The following is a 22,561-nucleotide window of genomic DNA, read 5'->3' on the forward strand; positions in this document are numbered from 1 at the left end:
TAAATAGAATCTCTCCTAAAACAAACAAACAAAACCCAAAAAACTACAAGTGCTTAATATCGTCTTTGAACCAGAGATAACTTTAAGGAAATCTCTGATACCAACAGATCCAAATTGACATCCCAGAAGTCCAACATAGAACACAGCTTCCTCAACGTTGTTGCTTGTAGCCCCCTAGACCCTTTTGATTTTGCTATTGTAATATCATCTTCAATTTCACCCAAACAATTTGAAAGGAGTCCTGCCTTTTGCCACTTATCTGGCTAAAGAAAATGCTTTGTCATGAGGGGACTTCCTTTCATGCTGATCTACTCTTTCCTGAGCTCAGGGCTAGTTCTTAAATTTTCACAGAGGTGGTCATTTCTGCTGAGAAGATCAAGTGTTGCATTTTGTCTAAAAGGAACTTGAAATGTAAAACACCAGGTTTCACAGCTGCAGCCAAGTTAAGTATGTGTGTTTTATAACAGACGCTAGCCAGAAATGCAAATGATTTCCATAAAGTTTTAATCCTGTTATCAATCCCTTGAGACACACCCCCTTACCCCTGATCTCTCCCCTGGCTATGGTTCTACATTTTTATTGCATGTTTTATAAAAGAAAAACACTAGTAAAGATACCCTAGATTCTGGTTTAGAAGTCCCAAGAGATGACACTGAGGTGTAGACTTAGACAGTTTTCTAATTAAAAAGTCAGATGGTCTGTTTCTCTTAGAAATGCTTCAGTTCCCAGTGTGTGCCTGTAGGTGTTTTGCTCATGGCCTCTTGGCCCAAAGCCATTTAAGATCTGCCTCAACAAGCCCCTTCGTGAAGTTGGGCCTCGCAAGTGATGGAGAGCCAGGATATCCAAGAAGAAAGGATTTGTACACCTTAAAAATGTACTGCTTTTACCGCAATTTAAAAAATAAAAATAAATTTTAAAAGAACTTGGAAATATAAAGAACATAAGCACAATTTTGAAAGAAAAGTCATTATATAGAAAAAGCAATTTGAAAAATTTTAACAAATAGATGAAAAAGAATCAAATATACTGAACTGTTTTAGCCATGGATGAAAACACCAATCACAGCTCCCTTCTGATAAAGTTTTTTTTTTTAATAAAAGGTATAATATACTTCCTTTATGAACCTCAAGCAATTGGCATCAACATTTTTCTATGGTGCCTGTTCCTGCTTTCAGCATTTGGTTCTTGCTTTAATTTCAGCTGTAGCAGCTTTTAAACTTTTCAAATCTTGAATCAACACAGCTCATGGTTTGTAGAATACCTATTATAATGACAAGCCATGCATCTTACCAGAAAAATGCGTATTTTATTAATTTCTTTCAAGTCTATTGATCAGGAAACCCTTTACCAAGAAGACAGCAATTGTATCCAGACTCCAGAATAACTATTTGCAACCCATCTGGAGCTGTGGCATAGACCACAGTCAGAGTCCAAAAAAGAGGCTAAGAACAGAGCTGTTACAATTCACTCTCTTACATTCTTCATTCTAGAGATTATCTTCTATGGTAGCTTTACACTAAATCAAACTTCATGAAAGTCTAGGACTTGGGTGTACAAAAGCCTCAACACATTCTTCATCTAGATTATGATGATGATAATAAGAGCTACAAGAGTCAAATAAGTGAGTGCAAAAAAAATCACTATAACAAGGAGTACATTGAAGTCGTTTATGGAGAGGTAATTTCTGCACACTGTACATAAATTAATGTAGACCATTTTTTATTTTGTGTTTTGGGGCTATATCTGAAAAATCCATTAAGATAACCCTTGCAGATAGTTCATGGATTACTTAAAATATTAAATGAAATGAAATTTACACCACCATAAGATACTACTCTGATGAATACTCATTTCCATCAGAATGGGCATCAGTCAGACCCTGAGTAAACTTAACCAGTGAGGAGTCGGCATTTTGCTGATACCATTCTGTTTTTACATAGAAAGCAGCTTGGTTTCACAGTTGGCAGAACCCAGTAATGCTGTAACTCTGAAGTGGTCCTTGATTGAACACTCTATAAACAATGTAGTAAAACGAAGAAATGAACTCTTTACAGTTAGTGTTTAATAAATCGGGTAGGTTATGCCCACTGAAAACTGACCCAGGAAAAAAAACATGGAAAAGGAAATATATTTGAATTAGTTATGCAAAGGCATAAAAACACATGATTTTGAAGAAATGTATTGTAATATATATAACTTTCTTTCAGGGCTATAGAACTGCCTTCAATTTCTGCCATCAATTATCTGTCTTCAATTAAATTGCCACCATCAGTAAGCATTCTGGGTGGGGATGTTCTGTGCCAGACTTTGCAGGTCAAAATTCTATAGGAGGACTTCCCTGGTGGTGCAGTGGCTAAGAGTCCACCTGCCAATGCAGGGGACATGGGTTCAACCCCTGGGCCGGGAAGATCCCACATGCTGCAGAGCAACTAAGCCCATGCGCCACAACTACTGAGCCTGTGCTCTAGAGCCAGCGAGCCACAACTACTGAGCCCGCGTGCCACAACTACTGAAGCCCATGCACCTAGAGCCCATGCTCCGCAACAGGAGAAGCCACTGCAATGAGAAGCCCACGCACCGCAATGAAGAGTAGCCCCTGCTCACCGCAACTAGAGAAAGCCCGCGCGCAGCAATGAAGACCCGATGCAGCCATAAATAAATATATAGATAGATAGATAAATAAATAATTCTATGGTAACTTTAGGGAATCAACCTCAAACCAGAAAGCTGAGATAAGTAAAAACTAATCTCCAAGTGTCCAAAAAGCAGCCCCAGTCTCCTTAAGAACCCTTGAGGGTGGCTGGGTTGTCCATGGTTACTGAATAAAAGCAGTCTGTCTCTTCCAATTCCACATCCAACACACATTAGATTTAGAAGCCCCGGGGACAGCAGAAGGTGCTGGCGTCCTATGTTAAGATGGGAAAATATACTGGCCAAACAGCTAAATGTCCTATTTCAGACTATGTGAACATTCTGAAAACCCTATTGCAGCACCATTACCTAAAGCCCACACCTCTTGAAATTCTGGCATTATAATGATCTCTGAAGAGATACAACAATGGTATTACCTAATTTAATCACATAAGAGTCCAGCAAGTTTAATTTCCTCTGCATAATAAGTATCAGAAATTAAGATTTAAATTTAGGAATCTTTTAACTCCAAAATTCTTTTTTGGCTGCATTGGGTCTTCGTTGCTGCGCACGGGCTTTTCTAGTTGTGGTGAGTGGGGGTTACTCTTCGTTGCGGTGCGTGGGCTTCTCACTGTGGTGGCTTCTCTTGTTGCAGAGCACAGGCTCTAGAGCACAGGCTCAGTAGTTGTGGTGCATGGGCTTAGTTGTTCCGCGGCATGTGGGATCTTCCCGGACCAAGGCTGAAACCCGTGTCCCTGCATTGGCAGGTGGAATCTTAACCACTGCGCCCCCAGGGAAGCCCCTGACTCCAAAATTCTTTAATCCTTTACAGCACTGGCTTTGTAGCCTAAAATATCACTAGGAAGTACAATTTAAAAGCTCAGTTGTTTCCTTGGTTGACAAAACGAAATATCATCTTGTATTTAAAATACTAAAAAAATTTTGTCCTCCTTAGGAAAATCCACATAATGGGACACCAAAGCTTTTTTTTTGGTCAACAGGAAAATTATTTCTCTAAGTTCACGGGTGAAGTAGTTTTGGCTAATAGCTAATTCTGATTTTATCGTTACTAAAAGGAATAGATGCTAAAACATTTTTTAAAAAGTCTGAATGAGTGGACAGCTAGTTCTGAAACAGAGGTATAAAATGAACTTCAATTGTGTTTGTTTTTGAGCTATCTTTGTTTCTTGTTGGACTTCTATCTCCAGTAGCAGACAAATGCACTAATTTTCTCGGTACGGAAAATGCCAGCATGAAAGCCAAATAAAGTTGAGTTTAAGATAATTACTCGAGATTTCATCAAAGCAACTTGGCACTCATCAAAATTCAATCCCAGCTAGCTGATGAGATTTCATCAGGCTGCTTAAGAAGCAGGGAAATAAACAAAAGGAGAGACAATGAAAACAATGTGACAGCTGTCAAACAAAATGCGGAGCACAACATTGAACGCTTCCCTAAATGCAGTGCTGAAACCACTAGTTCTCAACCCCGCCACACACACACACACACACACACACACATACGCGTGTGTACAAGAATAAATGACCACATATTTTGAATTTTCAATCATCTTTCCTTGTGCTTTCACTGCATAATACTGATTGTGGAATCATTTGTTACCAAGTACTAAAGTTGCATAAAAGATGAACATCTTAAGGGCTGTACAGTTAAAAAAAGTTTTAAAATATGGGTGCTTAAGAGGTCACCTCCCTTACTTGAACTCCTTTAAGCAAGTTCTTAATAAATGTAAGCTATTATAAAAGGAATGGTTCAAATTATGCTACTACCAATGTTACAGTTTTGCAACTAGATATGCTCACATGTCATCCACCTGGTGGAAAATTTCACATAGTGGTTCTTGGGATATACAGGTCTTATGTTTCTGATAAAGTAGAAGTAAACTGGTAACGGCAACACAGTGCACTGCTTCAAACAGGGCTACAGAAGTTAGCAAAATAACTCAACTCAAAGCATATCTGATGACCATATTAGGTCAATCTGTGCACTTAGAGCTGACAATTATACCAAATAGAGGAAGGTCTGAAATGCTACAACACTTGACATTTGAAGCAGAAATTACTTTAAATTACTCAAGTTAGCAGTACCACTCTCAACATGAAAATACAAGAATACTACAAGAAATCTTTGCACACATGTAAGACATGCATATGGTTTCCTTCTACAGGTTTTGACATAAGATGAAAGGAAGAGAGGAAGAAAGGAATGGGAGTCGACACAATATCTATCTTCCAGGGATTAGCACTAGGGATTACTTTTTACCCTTTCATTTCATCAGAGGTTTATTTCCTCTAGAATTTTCAAGCAACAGATAGTTTGGAAAGTAGATTTTTCTATATGTAGATATTTTTGAAAATAGATGCTTCATATCAGCCAATATCTGTTGTACGTTTTCTGTGTATAAGTCCAAGATAACAATCAAAGACTTATTACTAATTCAAGTTTCTAGTTTTGGGTTATTATCTTGGACTAGACATTCTAATAACTAAATTAAGGCTATCAATGACAAAATGACCCTAGGACTGTTTCACCAAAAAGTGAGCAGAAAAGATGTGAGACCTGCCAGAATTTTCTCCTAGGAGCAAGGAAAGATAATACCTACTGAATAAAAACGTTAAAGAGGCAGCTCAAGACGAAACAAAGTTGTGTTTGGAGCATATCATGTGCTTGTCCAGCTTATACCATATTTAACTGTACATAATTTGTATACCAAAATGAATAACTGTAAACAAGTTAAGGGAGGATTTGGGGTTTTTTATTGGTTCATCATAGAATCTTGCAGAGTCAACCATAAAAAGTAGATACATTGTTGAATCAGTCTGAGCTAAGTTTCATACCACTATTTGGAGAGAAAATACTGCAAAAATAAAGGGCCAATCACTACAGAGAATATGTATGCAAGAACATGAAAACCCTAGCTGCAGTACCTCTGAAGGATTCCCAGAAATTACTATAGGTTGAACAATAAAGAGGCTGTATGGGAGAAAGCTCTAGGTTTGATGTCTAAGCAAGAAACAAGCTTTGCCTTTATCTTCTATCATTACCATGGGGAATTCACTCAGCCTCTCTGCACCTTAGCTTCATGACATGTAAAGGAAGGGATGTAAATGAATGCAACTTAAAGTTTTGTTTTAGAGAAAGACATGCTCCTTTTTCCCCAAAGGAAAACTCCTACGGAAACCACAAAACGGGGACTTCCCTGGTGGTCCAGTGGCTAAGACTCCATACTCCCAATGCAGGGGCCTGGGTTCGACTCCTGGTCAAGGAACTAGATCCCACATGCATGCCACAACTAAGAGCTAACATGATGCAACTAAGACCTGGCACAGCCTAAATAAATAAATAAATATTAAAAATAAAAATAGGGCTTCCCTGGTGGCGCAGTGGTTGAGAGTCTGCCTGCCGATGCAGGGGACAGGGGTTCGTGCCCCAGTCCGGGAAGATCCCACATGCCGCGGAGCGGCTGGGCCCGTGAGCCATGGCCGCTGAGCCTGTGCGTCCGGAGCCTGTGCTGCGCAATGGGAGAGGCCGCAAGAGTGAGAGGCCCACGTACCGCAAAAAAAAAAAAAATAAATAAATAATAATAAATAAAAATAAACCCCAAAACGTAAAAAAAGAAAAAAGGAAAGCTACTCTCATTCAGCCAGGGTGAGGGGCCAGATCCTTACCTGCTGGGCCTCCTCCCCACAAGCCACGAAACAAGCCACACACCATGAAATCCTGAATAGAATTAGATTGAGCACTCTTGGATCTACAGCTAGAGATTTCTTCCCTTTTATGGATCCTACCCTCTCCTCGAGATTAAATGACTGATACATATGGGTTTAAGAAACTGAATTCCCATAGCAAAAATGTCTTTAGATACAGTGAAGCAACACACATTACTGTATCTGTTATACATCTGTAACCACATTCCTAACTTTAGGCTCATTACTCTCTTATGACGTAGGTAGCTAGTTCACTTGTTATAAACTATGTGCCATATGCTAGACCCATGCTTCTTGAATAACTACATACCTGAACTTGAGGTTTGCAAATGAATCATCATAAATGAGCAGAAACTGTCTCCTCCCTGTGGCAATTCTTCAGTCAGTCTCAAATTTTTCTGGCACTGGTTAATCCATGAGGCTCAATTTAGTAACTATTAATTTTGAAGTATCTGCTGAGTTCACTTCTTCTCTTTATTTCTACTCCTTTTGCCCTAATTTCCCCCCTTTTGCTTCTTGACACACACATTATATCAAGTAGATTCTCCGTGTTTACATATATGGCAGCATATATACATCCCATTTTTTCACGTTTTTGCTCATTTGATCTTCTCCCTTCACCCTCTACTCATTTTCACTTAGTCAAATCCTCCCATGATTCCAGGTCTGTACTCTGAATGCATCACCTCTTCAGCCACTATTAACCTTTTCTAGTCATACTGCAACCTTCATCCCGTTCAATATTTGAGGCTTGCTCTGTCCTAGCCCCTACGCTAATCAGGATACTCAATGGCTGTCCAAACCATTTCTAGAACTCACTGTTTCAATTTTACCACCTAGATTACACTGTAAATGAGTTGAAATGAGTTTAACTTTGAATACGTTGACACATCTGCTAGCTGGAATGCAAATTAACCTACACTCCCTCTGCCTACCAAAGGCTATTACAATCTTCTCGGTAAAGAGAATAAAAAGGCTTCAAGCCAAGTAGAGACAATAGAAATAAAAATGAATGAACAGTGGAGAAACAGGACTGGGTGAGCAGTTATTTTAAAAAGATAAAATAATAACAACCCACATTTTCTGATCCTTGATTCTGTGCAAGGCAAGGTATGAATGATGTTTCTTAATCCTCTTGGCAATCCTATGAAGCAGGCATCTGTTATTATCTTTCAAATATAGATACTGAAGCTTAAAGAGATTAAATAAACTTCTCAAGTTTGCACTCTTTTTAGGTGGTTGAGCAAAGACTTGTCTGAATGCGAGGAAGAGATTCAAAGGTGGGATTGAGGTCCTTGGTAACTGGGAGGCTAGTGATGCCTTTGGAAAGGATAGCCATCCCCAGAAAAATAAGATCTTGAAAGGATAGTAAGGTATGTTTCAGCTACGCTTGGTTTGGCATGCTGGCAGGATCTCTAAGGAAGATGCCCATCAACAGCCAGAACTGTGGGATTGGGGCCCAAATGGAAGATGAGTCACATCTGAACGAGAGCATGAAGAGGTAAGAGTAAGCCATGGGAAGAATGGAAAATATAGCAGAATTCACAATGGAATTACAACAAAATGTAGCAGAATAATAACAATTCACCTATTTGCATACATGCTCATTTACTCCTCACAATTATCCTGTGACATATTATTATCCCCATTTCATAAATGACTAAACTTTGGGAAATTAAGTAATCTGACCAATGCCATTCAACCAATATGTGATCGAGACCAGTATGTACCAAATTTATAACTCTTTCCACTATTTTTTCACACTGTTTTTTCCAATATACACTCATTCACTGTCACTAAAGGTATAAAACAGAAGCTTGATGAGTATTTGTCAAAGTTAGCCAAGTGTGTCTTGGGGGCTTGGAGGGTTAAAGGATTAGGGCAAACAAATACATGAGACATTGTTTCCCACCACACACCACAAACACCACAAATTGATAACTATACCGTTTTCTCCTGCACCCAGCATTTAACTCAGACTCCTTCTCAACCCAGTGTTCCAGGCAGCTGCTAGTAAACGACATGCTAGATAAAAACATCTTAGGTTATACAACCGACATTGGGTCTTGTAGGATCATTTTTATCCTTGACCTGAATAATATTTAATTTTTGTACTTTAAATTGTCAGAGTATTCCAAGCTAGCTGGTAAAGGAAACCCATTAAAAGGTTAACATCATAAGCTAGAAAATAGGGGCTAATACATCCAAGGGTCTTGGTAATGGCAAATGGAAGCAGCAGTTAGAAAGCAAATATAGTTCAGTTAGGGTGAATGCAAAATGTGTCTAGATTTTTAAAAATAAACTGAACTAATATAAACTGGAGAATGGCTTGGCTTAGAAAGTTGGCAGAAAAAGATTTAAGTGTCACAGTGGACTGCAAGTCAAGGCAAAATCCTGCGCTCTTTAGAAGAGCAAAGCATTACAGAAAAATGCATAAACATCAGAACCCAGAAGTATTCTCTGGTAATTCTCCCAAACTCAGGCTCTGCTTAATGCTCTGCTCCAAATCGGGGACATGCAAGTTACCTTCTTCCATACATCTTACTGACACACCCCTCAGTCACTTCCACCTTCAATCAGTGTTCCACTAAAATACTTCCATGCCCCACTGTGTTCAAGGTAAAATTCAAAATCCTGTCCTTTCCATAGAGGTGCTTCGCACACTCAGTTTTCAACTTACATTTTTGCTGTGAGCTGCTATGACTGCCATTCTCAAAGTCTGAGTTCCAGCCAGGCTCTTGGGCTTATCCTCCCTTGGACACAAGAGGTACTCTTTGGCATCTACATCTTTTCCCTAAAAGGTTCTGTCTCAAATCATCTCCTTTTTTTAAGGTGTTTTCCACCCACCTCTCCTAATATGTTTTGCTCTTCAGGAAGCATCCCCTAGCCACAACAGCTAAAATAGGATACTTCTCATATCAGTTCAGGGCCTAAGATGATACTTACATTTACAAATTCTATTTTGCTTCTTCTGTTATTTTGTAATGTGCATTTTCTTCATCCCTAACTAGACTATAAACTTTGGTTTCTATCACTCCCCACTGCCAATTTGCCCATTTCTTTAAAACCTGATTTAAATAATTGATTTGCTGAACCTGTAGATGTGGCCATGGAAAAATCATAGATTGCATTCGAAGCTCAGCTCCATCGCTTAACACCTGAATTATATTGGGGAAGTAGATTCGAAACAGGAATTAGAAGGCAGCTTGTAAAATATTTTAATAAAGTCAATTCAACTCAGTAAGCATTTACTCAAAATCCACATGGTTCTCTCATATCAAATAGCCTTTACAGGTTAAAATAATTGAAGTCCAGCCTTAGAGAAAAAACAAAAATCACAAAAGGTTATTTAAAATGTTAGTGCGGGGTGGGAGATAATCACCAGAAATAACTCTCCATCTAAATATGCAACTTCTGATCTTACTTAAGAACATCTTACTAGGTAGAAAAGACACCTGGCTTACTGACAAGCTCGAAGGGTAACTGACCCTCCACACAAATGCACATTTCTAGATTCTCTAGATACCATGAAGTTCTAAACGATTCAATATTCACTGAAAGAACCCAGTGGATGATTGCATTCAAATATAACTGGTAAGCCAGAAAGTCCCGATTCCATGATGCCTGTTCCTCTATATCTCACATTTCACTATTATACCTTCAGCTTTTATTGAGGAATAAACACTCCCAAGCTGCCTTCTACCTTCTAGAAACATAGAAGGTAGTGCAGATATTTGTGGTGCAGATGTTGTTGAAGACACTGTCCACCATACTACTCAATGCTCCAGAAGTGACTCCCCATTTGAGAAATCTGTTTAGTGTTTATCTCCCTATGGAACTAGAATATTCCCTTTACTATGAGAATTATTAATTTCCTTAATTCTACAATGTAGGTCCCACAGGTTGCGCACACTTTAATGTGCCTGAAATTGAAGTATTCATATAAATGTGTGTGCCATGTATATATGTGTGTATATGTATATATATGTAGGTATACATCCATATATACATGTATGTGTGCATGTGTATCTATTCATGTTTGTGTGCATGTATGTGTACATATGTGCTGTGTATATACATGGTGATTTTCTCTCCAAAAGCTGTTATTAAATTGATACTGTATTTTATAAGTAATCATTTATTTTAAATTAAGGTAGAATCATATCCATGGTTTCCCTTTGCCTGGTAGGACAAATTTTTGGCCCAATTATTTCAACCAACACATACTCATATGGTCTATTTTCCTTGTCAATCCTGAGTTCCTAGTCTAAGTTTTCCCTAGTTCTGCTCTTTTAAAATTTGTTTGGCTTTGTTTTGTTTTAGCATGTTATCAAATACTTTTTACATTAAGTTATCATTAAATCGTTTGAGTAACGGGCAGTCTATAAGGGTATAATACCAATTATTAAATGTCTCTTGACTATGCAAGTTCAAGTATTTTACTCCTCATTTCCAAAGTCCTCAAATACAAGAAAATAATGCTGACACACAGGATATTAGGCCCAAGTATTATATAAAGAGTCAATTGTAAAGCAAAATCTACTGCCCTTACATTTTTAGTTTAAATTGTAATAAAGTTTGCTACCTGAACCTTTTGCCCCTCTGTGCTGCACAAAGTAATTTTGTCGTCTTAACCACTTCTGTACGATGACAACATGAATCGCTCTGGGATTTGAGTAGAACTCTGTCATTATTTCCACGAAAATGTTTTCTTTCTGCCTCCTAATCCTGGAGGATATCCACAAGTCCAAGTCTAGGTCAATCCAGTAGCTGGAGAAGTATTTACAGGAAATCTCAATGAGCAAACAGCCTGCGCTCTTTTTATCAACACCGTTTAAAAATCCCAGAGAGGTGTCTGATGAAGAAAATAAGTTGTTCCAAGAAATCATTAGGGGTTTATACTTGAGACTGTCTTATCTCATAAGGAAAAAAAAGTCCCCTGTAAGAGGGGGGAAAAAAATCTACCACTGACACCATGTGTGTCCTATTAAAGTTGTTTTTATTTTAGAGTGTTGTAAAAATTGTTTTATATATTTTACATTAAGATCAGAGTAGCGTACTGCTGGGTAGAATTCATAAAAGAAAGGCTCCTTTGGAATTTTCCTGTCCTTGCCTGGTTACACATAGACTGTCGGGCCTTCGGTGGCATATGTAGTTGAGAAATGCCTTTTACAAGTACCCATAAAAGAGACTAGTACATGTTGCTCCAGACTATAATTAAGTGGGGCTAAGTAGAGATTCCAGATGGGAAGCTGTAGAGACTGGCACAGAGGTGTGGGTTCGCTCACTCACTCCCTGGCCCCTCCGACAAGCAAGTCTGGCACCAGGACAGGCTCAAAATGCAACTGGAGAAGAGGTTGTCTTATATGCCCTCCATCAGCCTCCATGCGATTGGTGCTTGGCACGCCCTTGGATTTCTACGTCTAAGTCCAAGATTGCACTTCATCTTGCCCTCTCTGGACTTTCCATGAGCTCCCATGCACAGCACATCGGGGCCCACTTTTCTGCTCCTCAATTTCCTCAGACCCTTACCCTCTGAAATGTGAGAATCAGAAAATCTGAAAGAAATCATTGCTAAAAAAAAAATACAGAAACTAAAACAAAAAGTACCACCACCACCAGGTGCCCACATAGTTATCCCCTACCCACTTTCCCAGAAAGAAGTAAAAAAAATAAAATAAAATAAAATTTAAAAAGTGGCCTGCCGATGCAGGGGACACGGGTTCGTGCCCCGGTCCGGGAGGATCCCACGTGCCGCGGAGCGGCTGGGCCCGTGAGCCATGGCCGCTGGGCCTGCGCGTCTGGAGCCTGTGCTCTGCGGCGGGAGGGGCCACAGCTGTGAGAGGCCCGCGTACCGCAAAAAAAATAATTAAAAAAATTTAAAAAGTAGTTGTGGGCGGAGCCGCAAGGGAGGGGATACGTCCCAAGATACTGCCTAAAGGCTCATTGTTAAGACAGATGAGGCAGGAATTTCAGATACTTTAGCTACTGAGAGAAATGTTTGGGAGCAGGTGGATCTTGGTTAAACCTCAGTTTTATAAGATAATCATACATTTACATTTGAGATGTGGCTGCTTATGAATGACTGTCCCAGTTTCTAATCACTATAAAATAAACATTACCATTCACTGCCGTGTGTCCAGAGTACCTGGGAAATAGTACAATTTGCTTAATTTATAGTGACTAACACAAATCCCTGATTTTAAAGGAAACAACATATTTAGCATAGCAAAGAGGCAACAAGAATTGCCCTTTTTTAGATGCTCTCTTATTCATATAAAAATTTCAATATCTACATTCCTGACAACTCTGAAAGTTTCAAAAGAAAAGAGGTTTTTCTCTTATCCTCTCCCAAACTACTCTTGAGGTTGGCATGTATAAAACAGACCACATAAATTGCAACTCAAATGTAAACAAAATGTAGAGAAATAAAGAACATATGTCTAAAGCATATTTTCTTGACCCTATCCTACTGAAAATGTGCTTATTTCCTGCTCTTGGTTTAATCCATCACAATCTACAACCATCTTTAGTTATAGTCTCTAATACCTAATCCACATGTTGCTGTCAGTTTATATACAGAAAACAAAAATTGGAGAGGTCTTATTACTATTGCCTTTTGAAAAGTAGATGCTTGCAGAGATTCTGGTTCTAAGTTGCTAAATAGTATTTTCTTTTGTATCCTACCAAGTTAAAAGCCACTTAAAAAAAAAAAAGTAGATGCTGGTCAAGTAATGTCAAATAAGAGGAGTGAGTTGTTTTCAAGTTGAAATCGTAGGTAGGGGCAGTTTTTATATTTAAATTGTAGCACAATCCTGAGAAAATACTACGAAAACACGAGGGCTTAAAGAATTGCGCCATATTATTACTAACACCTGAAGTATTGTGAGCTGAGGCAGCCACGAGCAAAAGAGACAGAAAGCTATCTGACCATCTGTCAAAGCATCACCTAAAGTACTTCAGCAGTCTGATTGCTTAGATGGGTCAGAAAGAGAAAGGGCATTCCAGACACAGAGCTACTAAATGTGAGGGAGGGGCTCAGAGCCCCAAGGCTCCTGGACAGCCAGGGAGCAAAGGGGCAGAGAGGAGTGCTGGGTGTGGTCCCACCAAGACAGCCTCCGGGGGAGGGCCACCGTGAAAGACTGCGGATGGAAAGAATAATCTTGAAATCACATTTTTTCCCCCACAACAAATTGAGGACCAAAGATACTAAAATTACAGAAGAAGATGGCCTTAGTAGGAATGGCTGAAGCAAAACAAAGCCAGTGGGCTCAACACTTCGGCACTTGTGAAATGACCTTTGGGGTATGTTTCACCAGCTATTTCAAGTGGGAGGACATTGGGAGGGGTGGTGATTGCAGTGTCATGTTTTTAAAAAATATTTGTAAAACAAAGTAAAATGATGCATTGGGGTGGAGGGAGAGACCGTTTAAAGTCAGCTTCTTCGATGTTGGACAACCATAGCTTTTATCTTTGAATTTTATGATAAGGAACAAGGAAAAGGTACAGGAAAACTTGAGTTTTCTGGGCAAGATGTTGGTCCTACTCTTGGCTTTACCATTAATAACTTGCTACATCTCCATGGACCAGGCAGAGCCTCCTGGATCTCAGTTCCTTCCTCTTCCCTAGTACGTAATGGAAGAATCAATGATGTTCATAAAACGTAGCTATTGAGTCAAGAGCTAAAAAATCTTTCCCCTAGGTCTTCAAAAGATCTCCTTCATTCAGATCTCTGATCAAATGTCACTCCCTCAATTTCCCTGAACACCCTACATAATACACTCCCAATCCAAATTTTCACTAGCTCCTTACCCCGCTTTATTTTTCTTCACATAGCTCCCATCTCCACATGAAATTATGCACTCAACCACTTTTTTATTGCCATGATCCCACTAGAAAAAACACCGTAAGAACTTTGAGCAATACCATGCCTAGACCAATGATTGGTACACAGCACTGCTCAATAAACACCTGATGAATAAATTAAAATTAGTTATCATGGGACTTTACATACAGGACAGAAGATTTCAGGTTGAGGTGGTGTTGGCCAATCCTATGAAAGACTACTGTCACCTCCAAATGACATTCCCACCAACCCCTGCTCCCTGTACGTGAATGTTTTCCAACTTTGTACTGCAGCAACCATGATTTTGTTCTTCCATTTGTCATTTAAATTTCATCATAGCATGTTTGTATTTTTTTATTAATATATTGTCTAATGTACAACATAGTCCACACTTGAAAGTCCTTCCATTTAAAACTGCAAGTTAGGGAATTCCCTGGTAGTCCAGCGGTAGGGACTCCACACTTTCACTGCTGAAAGGGTGCAGGTTCAATCCCTGGTCTCGGAACTAAGATCCTGCAAGCCGCATGGTGTGGCCAAAAAAAAATTTTTTTTAAGTCATAATAAAGCTGCAGGTTATATATTAATAGAATAACTTGGTCCCAAGAGGATGAATTCTATTAGTGTGCTCAGGGTGGGAGGGAAGGGAGTGAAGACAGTTACATCTGCTCTGAGTACAGTCTTCATTTTTAGTAGTCTGTTCATTTTCCCCTTGTTTCCTACACTCATTGTTCAATTGTTTTTCCTCTAACTCATTGTCAGTCTTTCCCTCTTTCCCATCGTCTTTTACGATCCCCTCCTCTTTCTTTCTCCATCCTGCTGCTATCTTGGTAGCTAAAGCATAGGTCATATGCAGACTTTACAAGAGTCTTGGACAGTCTTTGAGGGTTCACTATCTGTGAAAAGGAAGGAGGAGGAAGGAAGAGGATGAAAACTGCCAGATGTAGAAGCCTTGGCAAATGCACAGTACAGCTACTGGAAAAGTGGTCAGTTCTTGGTCGTAAAACAATGCTCTTGGGCTTACAGTTCTCCTCCTTACCCTTCATATGACAGCCACAAAACCTACCCATATCTTTTGGCAATTAGTCGTAGAGTCATTGGATTTTAGGACTGGACTGGATCTTAGAGATTGCCTACCTCAATACCCTCAATTTAAAATGAGGAAATAGAGGCCAAGAGAGGTTAAGTGACTTGCCAAGGGTCATAGAATTAATGAGTTGACATGGTGCAGAGACCCAGATCTCCTGATCACCAGACCGGAATCCTGAAGAGTGAGAGTCAGAAAAGCCCAAGGTACTCCACAGATTATGTCATCAGAAATGAAAGAAAGGATAACTAATCAAGAAAAGTTTGGAAATGAACAGTAACTTCAAGTCATACATCAATCCATGACTTAAGACATTTCCAAATATTCTTTCACTGTTTAAAAGCAAATAAGCATACAATAATTAAGGGAAAATAGGCAAAAGCATTACGCTGTTGTTTTTAAATCTTACAGCCATTTATTGTCTCATTTCTAATAGTTTTCAGTGTAATATCTTATATACTTAGGACTACTCCATTTCGCTGACCTCTAACTTACGGCTTCCAGTAATGAAAAGCAGCTGATTTTAATGTGCCCATGCTCCAGTGTGAAGGAGGCTAAGGCTGCGTTTGTGTGCAATCAGGTTAAGATTGGCTCCAACAGGAGAAAAATCCATACATATGTTGAAAAGATCTGAAAAATGCCTGTATTCCCAACCTGATTACGACTTACATTTTTGCATGGTTTGTCAAAGCAGATCACCGAAATCAAGTCAAGATGTAAAATGGGATAAAGTGGTTTTCTTCTCTATTCTTCCATTAATCCCCGTGACCTATTGGAGAAAGGAACTTTTTCCTCTCTCACCTGAGGCAAGGTGGGATACTCCACTGGAAGTTATGCCAATTTTTATCAATTGGTGCTCAATTTCCAAAATTAACTTTCTAGTTTTCATTTCCTACATTTGTAAATTGAAGTTATTTTATTGCAGAGTCATTTTCCATTTCTATCAACAACCCTATGTTAGTTCCCTTTTTTAAAAACATAAAACAAATTCCAATATAATTTTTTAAACCTACTAACTTTAAAGTTTACTTAAAAATTGAATTTATTAAACTGAATATGTAGATACAGGGATTAGAGCAATAGCTAGTCTCTCCTAAAGTCTATCCTAATAAATAATATTTGGTAAAACCTAAATGTAAATTAAATAAGAGTTCATTGCTGGTTCACTTGTCAAAAAGAGAATATTAACAGATGATACATAAACATTTGTTTTGACATAATTTTAATTGTTGACAGTGTCAGGTTGTATCTATTAAGACAATGCACTGTTGCTTGAAGCATAAAAAATTAAAATGCAATAAACATTACAGGTTAAAAATTTAGCTGTTACCTACAAAATTCTCAAGCAAGGCTGGGGCTAAGTCAAAATAGTTTCAGAGGGGAGGGGAACGTGCTGGCTCTTGTTACACATAAGCATGTTTGTTATAGGAGCATTTTCAGGTTAATTTTTGCTATTAACGTAAACCACAATTGGGGGACCACGTTGCTGGAAGAGGAATGGGGGGGTAGTTATATAAACAATATACAACAAAGAAAGTCTTTATTTCCAATACCTGAATACATCAGGTTTGTTTTTAGGTACAAGGTTGCAGGTTAAATGCTCTCAGCTATCCAAGAAGTGGCTTATTAGTTTTGTAAGAAAATATTTTCTTATATTTTGACTGAAAAATACCCAGTTTAACTGAACAAAACCATCCTTGTTAGTGAAAAGCAGACCCAAAAAAACTTTGTTTCAAAGACTCAGCAAAGAAAAGCAAAACTAATTCAAGAGGAAAAGCTGCCTTCCTAATAGTAGCTTCTGAATCTGGATCTAATAGTTCTCAAAGGCCGACTGGAGTCTTCAAGTCTTAAGTTTTGTCTTCCTCCATGGATCATAGACATTCTCTATGAGGCAGCATAATATGGATATAAATCCATTCTAAGCAGATATATATTCCCTCTCTGGGCTATAGCCACGAAGCTGAAAAGCTATGCCCAACAGGAAGAACGAAAGCAAACAAAAGTTTTGACTGTTTCACAGGGCAATTTTCTAAACACAACTTTCTTTTTTGCTTTCCTACTTTGTGCACTAGAAAAATCCTAACTTCATCTTTGGCAATGCGGCATCCGCTAGTGATAAAATAAATAGTAACAAGAGATTATGCTTTCAGAAGCACAGCACCAGCGCTAAGAACTGCATTTCAACATACGGACTCGGCTCCAGCCAGCACCTGAGCTATATACACTTCTCCTAATTTGTAAGTGGGGCTAATCCTGTTATTACAGAATAATTACTACAAATCAGCACAATTACTACAAAGACACAAATAAACATACACATACCAGTAGCTGTTTTCCACAAATTATTATCAAAACAAAGAGAACCGGCTAATTGTGGTAACATTAAGACAATGTTTATTCCTCCCAGTGTTTGGGCAAGTTTATTTTAAGTTGTCATCTTCAACTAGTAATGATACAGATGATTTTACAGATTCCATAAACCTTTCTAATCTAAACTGTTCTCAGCTGAAAGTTGGCTACTTCTCTTAGAGCAAAGGCCTGATTTCATAAGAACTGGCTCTTATGGTACATTAGCAAAAAAAAAAGAAAAAGTAAAAAACCAGCGCGCACACACACACACACACTTTTAGAAATCTCATTTTAAAAGCTCATTTGTAATGTAGTCTTCTAAATTATTTTCAAGGTACCATGAAATTAAATATTCACTTTACATTCTTCACAGTTTAAGCATTCGTCTCTAAGGAAGTGTAACGTGGAATATTCACACCAATGTTATTATCAGGTTTCCCTCATAGATAAATACTTTTTTGGGAGCGAGGGTGATTAGACAGGAGGAGAATTCAGAAAGCACACAGCCCACAATAGGGATTATCTGAACTCACCTCCTGGACAATGCCTCACGGCCATCTTACATCTCCTGGATTCAGCGATCGTTGGACATGGTATCGTGTCTTTTGCTGGCTTTTTAACAATTTGCCGTGTTCTGGTTTCCAGACCCCACTTAAATCCACATGTGCGATTATTTCTGCTACAAGTTCCCCATTCACTCCAATGGCCAACCTCACATCCTTCTAATAGAGAGAAAACAAACACAGATGACAATTTGGTATACATTTCTCCACCATCACCAAATTTACATAGCAGTGTTTCTCTAACTCCCCCACCTTCAGATACCAAGAATTAAGTTGTACAGCCCACAAGACCTGTATACACCTTTCAGGAGCTTTAACTCTTTGAATTATGAAGTTATAGATAAAAGTAAATAACTACCACATAAGTACTTTAAAAATTACTATTTGTCTTAGTTCATTTTTTGAAGGGATGCTACTGGTCCATTCTAAAGACATTGAAATATATAATCTTTAAAAAGTTCAACAGCTAAAACCTACAGTAAAATATACTCTTTTCATACCATGACAGGACACAAAATTTTACAGGTTAATTCTGCATGCACCCCCCCCCCGAAATTCACAAGTGTGTTAGTTTTATTTTGGAAGTAAGTATATGATGAAAAGGATAGTGAGTGTTTCGCATTTTCTGATTGTCTCAATTCTTTTAAAAGGTGTCTTACACTGCAGTATATATTTCTTACTCCCTAAATTGATACCGCACATTACCATAGTTTGAAAAGTAAACAAATATGGTCAGATATTTGAAAATGTATGTTTTGCCTAGATATGTAAGCTTTTAGCATCCCCTTTTGTAAGTTCATATAGTGGAAAAGTAGGTTACTCTCCAATACCCTGCGATGAGAGGAAGGGGGAGGAGATAAAAGCATAAAAATATGCAAAGTTAAACCTCCTCCTCAAATTCACCATTAAAAACCCCATCACACTAGCAGATGAGGACTCAGGCCTAGAGTCCACACACCATTAGTATTTCCACATTCCAGATCTCAGCAGGCGTCATGGGAACTCTTAGATTTTTCAAAGCTACTTAAGATTTTTATTTAGGGGAATGCATAGGACTCTATGGTTAATCTGTTAATAGTTAAGGGTTTCATAAGCATTTCCACTGAACATTTGTAATAGGTGTGGGTCTTGCCTCTCAAGCGAATTCAACGTTTTGAATATGCTCTTCTAGTGACTTTCTTATTTTGCAGTAAGGTGTTGCCTGTATGCATGTATTAACTCACACATATATAGGAATATATGTACACATTTCTTCAAAAACCTCTCATTTAAATGTGTTCTCTGCAAGCTTCCGAATACATAATTACAGACTACTTCAAAATTTCTACAGGGAAAACGTTCTCAATTTAACTCTCCGTTTTAAAGAGATGGAAAGCCTCATTTAGAATACATTGTTCTGTTGTACACCATATCAGATGTATAACATGTCAAATAAAATTCAGGCATGGCAGAGGTGGGAGTGGTGAAGATGCCATCACACCTAAGATTAGATAGAGGCATTTATCAAAACGTAGGTACTGACAGATCTTTACCTTTTAATGAGTGGTATAAAATTACCGAACTTTTTTTAAACACTCAAAAAATATAAAATGTATAAAATGTGTATTCCTAATTATTACTCACAAACAGCATATATATGTATATTAAATTATGCATTCTACATATCTAAATTTAGTAAAAGTAAAATTGTTTTACTGCACTTTGCAACATTCAGTCAATCATCAACAAAGTACATTTGGCACAAAAAATCTCTTCCCAATTGAATTTTTTTCATACAAATGGCTAAGCAAGAAGCTCCATAATTAACACACATAACAACAGTGACAGACCAGCTAAGCACACGGCACGGCTTGAAAATCTTGTTTTTCTTCTAAACAAAATGCTTTTCTCTAACGGTTACTAATAACTTTATAAGCTAATTAAGAAATGGATGTATTACATAGATAATAAAAACATTATTCTCAGCATTTAAGCGGTTTAACTTAGATGTAAAACTAACAAATTTTGAAGCAAAATGTAATATATGGTACTGCCTAACAGCATAAAGTCAGCAAAGAACTTAAATAATTTTCAGTTCTAATAAATAACAAGAGAACCGATTTGTTTCTATGATGAATACATCCAGCATGCATTTTTTTCCCCCAAGAAACGGGTGTTAAAATAAAAGTTGAAGTTTGAAAGTTACATGGAAAACTACTCACCCACACATTCCATGGTTTCATCTAATGGTGCAAAACCATCTGGACATTCCTCAAAGCAGCGGCCTCTATGCAAATAAAAGCCTACTTTGCACTTGGTACAAAAGTCTTTGCTAAAGCAAGAATCACAGTTTTCTATTCTGCATCCTAAAAACAATTTTAAAGAGAAAGAGAAAATTTCAGTCAAAAATTTACTGGTTTTGCAAATAAAACTTTCACAAACTCACCGGTTAGCTCAATTGGAATTCTAGTGGTCAGAGAAATATGTGTTCAACTCATTTGTTTCCTCATGCCATCTCCTTCTAAATCACTCCTACCTCTTCCAACAGCTCACCACATCAATAGGCTAAGACAAAATTCCAGCCCGGGGCCCTAGGCAGCATGAGACCCTTCAGAAATTTTTGCAACTCCAAATGGGATTAAAACGAAGGATTAAAAAGAAAAACACTCCCCCTACAAATTACATTGCTGGTGGGATTGAAATCTGTTCTGCTCTTCCAAAGACCTACTATGAAAAACACAATGGGAACACTCTAATCAGTATATTCTGTTCCAAGACAGTAAGTTAAAATTCTGTTTAATGCATTTACTTTCATCAGAGGGTGTCTTAACTAGGAGGGGTACTTTAAGTCATTTTTTGGAAAACCCGTAATACATTTCCTTAGTCCTCACAACAGTCCATCAGGGTGAGCAATGGTACCCCTATTTTGCAAATAAGGAACCTGAGACTTAAGTCACAAAGCTGGTAATGGCTGAGTTGGTTCTGAAAGCCCCCAAATGGACTGTCTTCTAAATCTGTTCTCTTTTCTGTATAACACACTAACTGAATTTCGTTGGAAACAGTTGGTGAAAGAGAAATGCTTTCAGTTCTGCTAGGTGTGGTTTTGAATCCCAGCTCTGCCCTTACCAGCTATGTGACTCTGAATGGCTACATGCCTCTCTGAGCCTGTTTCCTTCTGTATAAAACAGGGATGTCACTGACTTTACAAGGTTATTGTGAGGATCTACAATAATATATGTAAATCGACTAGCTCATAATCGGTAGTCTGCAGATAGAAGCACCAGTGAATTAGAAACAGAAACATGTATTTTTCCACTAAACCATTCACATTACAAGGTGTAAAAAGAAGCAATAATTTACAGGCTTGTATTCTAGGTCAGATTCCCCTGTATTCGAGGAACAGCTGGGCCAGAGGTAATTGGTTTGTAGGGGTGAAAATAAATAAACTCTAAACTACTCTTCAAGGAGAAGGAAGGAAAAGTCGGAGAATTGGCTAATTGAAAGGAGAGGTTTTCGACAGATTACAGTACATTACTACTTGTAACAGATTTAATTGATGGCAATTAACAGCACATAAAGCTCTACGAAAACTCCCTGGCAACACTTTTATTCTTTTAACAAGCCTCTGAGTGCCAGTACTATATTTGGTGATTTAACGATTCAGAAAAGCTTTAAAAACTAGTTTCCACAACCGAAGATATAATTGAATAAAAAATATAACCAAAACATGAAATCATTGAATATCAAAATTTTGAAAATTGAGAAGATAAAGCCAAAATACAAACACTAAAAAAGTTTGTTAAAATAGATTACATTATAAATAATGACAGTTTCTAGACTTATAAAAAGAAAACGGCAATCTTCACCTTTCAAGTTTGAGTCTAAACATGTCTGCATGTATTAAGTGACCACCATGAAGCAGCTAATTCTTCTAAAATGTTACCCAAATTTACAATGGGAAAACCAACTCTGTGTGGGTGAAAGTCCATAGTCAAATTACACTATTGCTCTTTCAGGGGAGGATAGTGGACACAGAAGAATGGTTTATCACCCTATAAAATGTTCATTTGCAGCCTTAAATGCTGTAACCTGTATTTTTATAAAACGGTGGTCTATCGCTGGTCAGTAGCTTCTTAATCATGGTCAAAATACATGACCATCATGTCCACAAATTGTTGGTTTTCTTGCTACATTTTTCGAAAAAGCAAGCAGCCCTTCCTGTTAGCAGAATTATTTTCCAAGAAATAATGATAAACATTCCAAAGGATAAAACAGAACTAAAGGGTGAAGAGAACAAAGCATTTATATATTTTTTTAAAAAAGGACTATACATTTCATAAGTCAATTGTTATGTATAAGATCTGATTGTTTTTTGTTTTTTTTT

The 22,561-nt window shown here is 38.0% G+C and overlaps 1 protein-coding gene across 1 annotated transcript in view; it reads right to left on the minus strand.

Annotated features, from left to right (window-relative positions):
- Positions 1-22,561, minus strand: part of RSPO2 (R-spondin 2) — an 87,188-nt gene that overhangs the window by 40,284 nt on the left and 24,343 nt on the right. Inside the window, exons 2-3 of the mRNA XM_073794371.1 lie at positions 20,400-20,543; positions 18,169-18,357 (exon numbers count right to left, since the gene is read on the minus strand). Of these exons, the coding sequence (XP_073650472.1) occupies positions 18,169-18,357; positions 20,400-20,543 (333 nt within the window). The remainder of the gene's footprint in view (positions 1-18,168; positions 18,358-20,399; positions 20,544-22,561) is intronic.

Source organism: Tursiops truncatus, chromosome 17 (assembly GCF_011762595.2).
Source record: "Tursiops truncatus isolate mTurTru1 chromosome 17, mTurTru1.mat.Y, whole genome shotgun sequence".
Lineage (NCBI taxonomy): Eukaryota > Metazoa > Chordata > Mammalia > Artiodactyla > Delphinidae > Tursiops > Tursiops truncatus.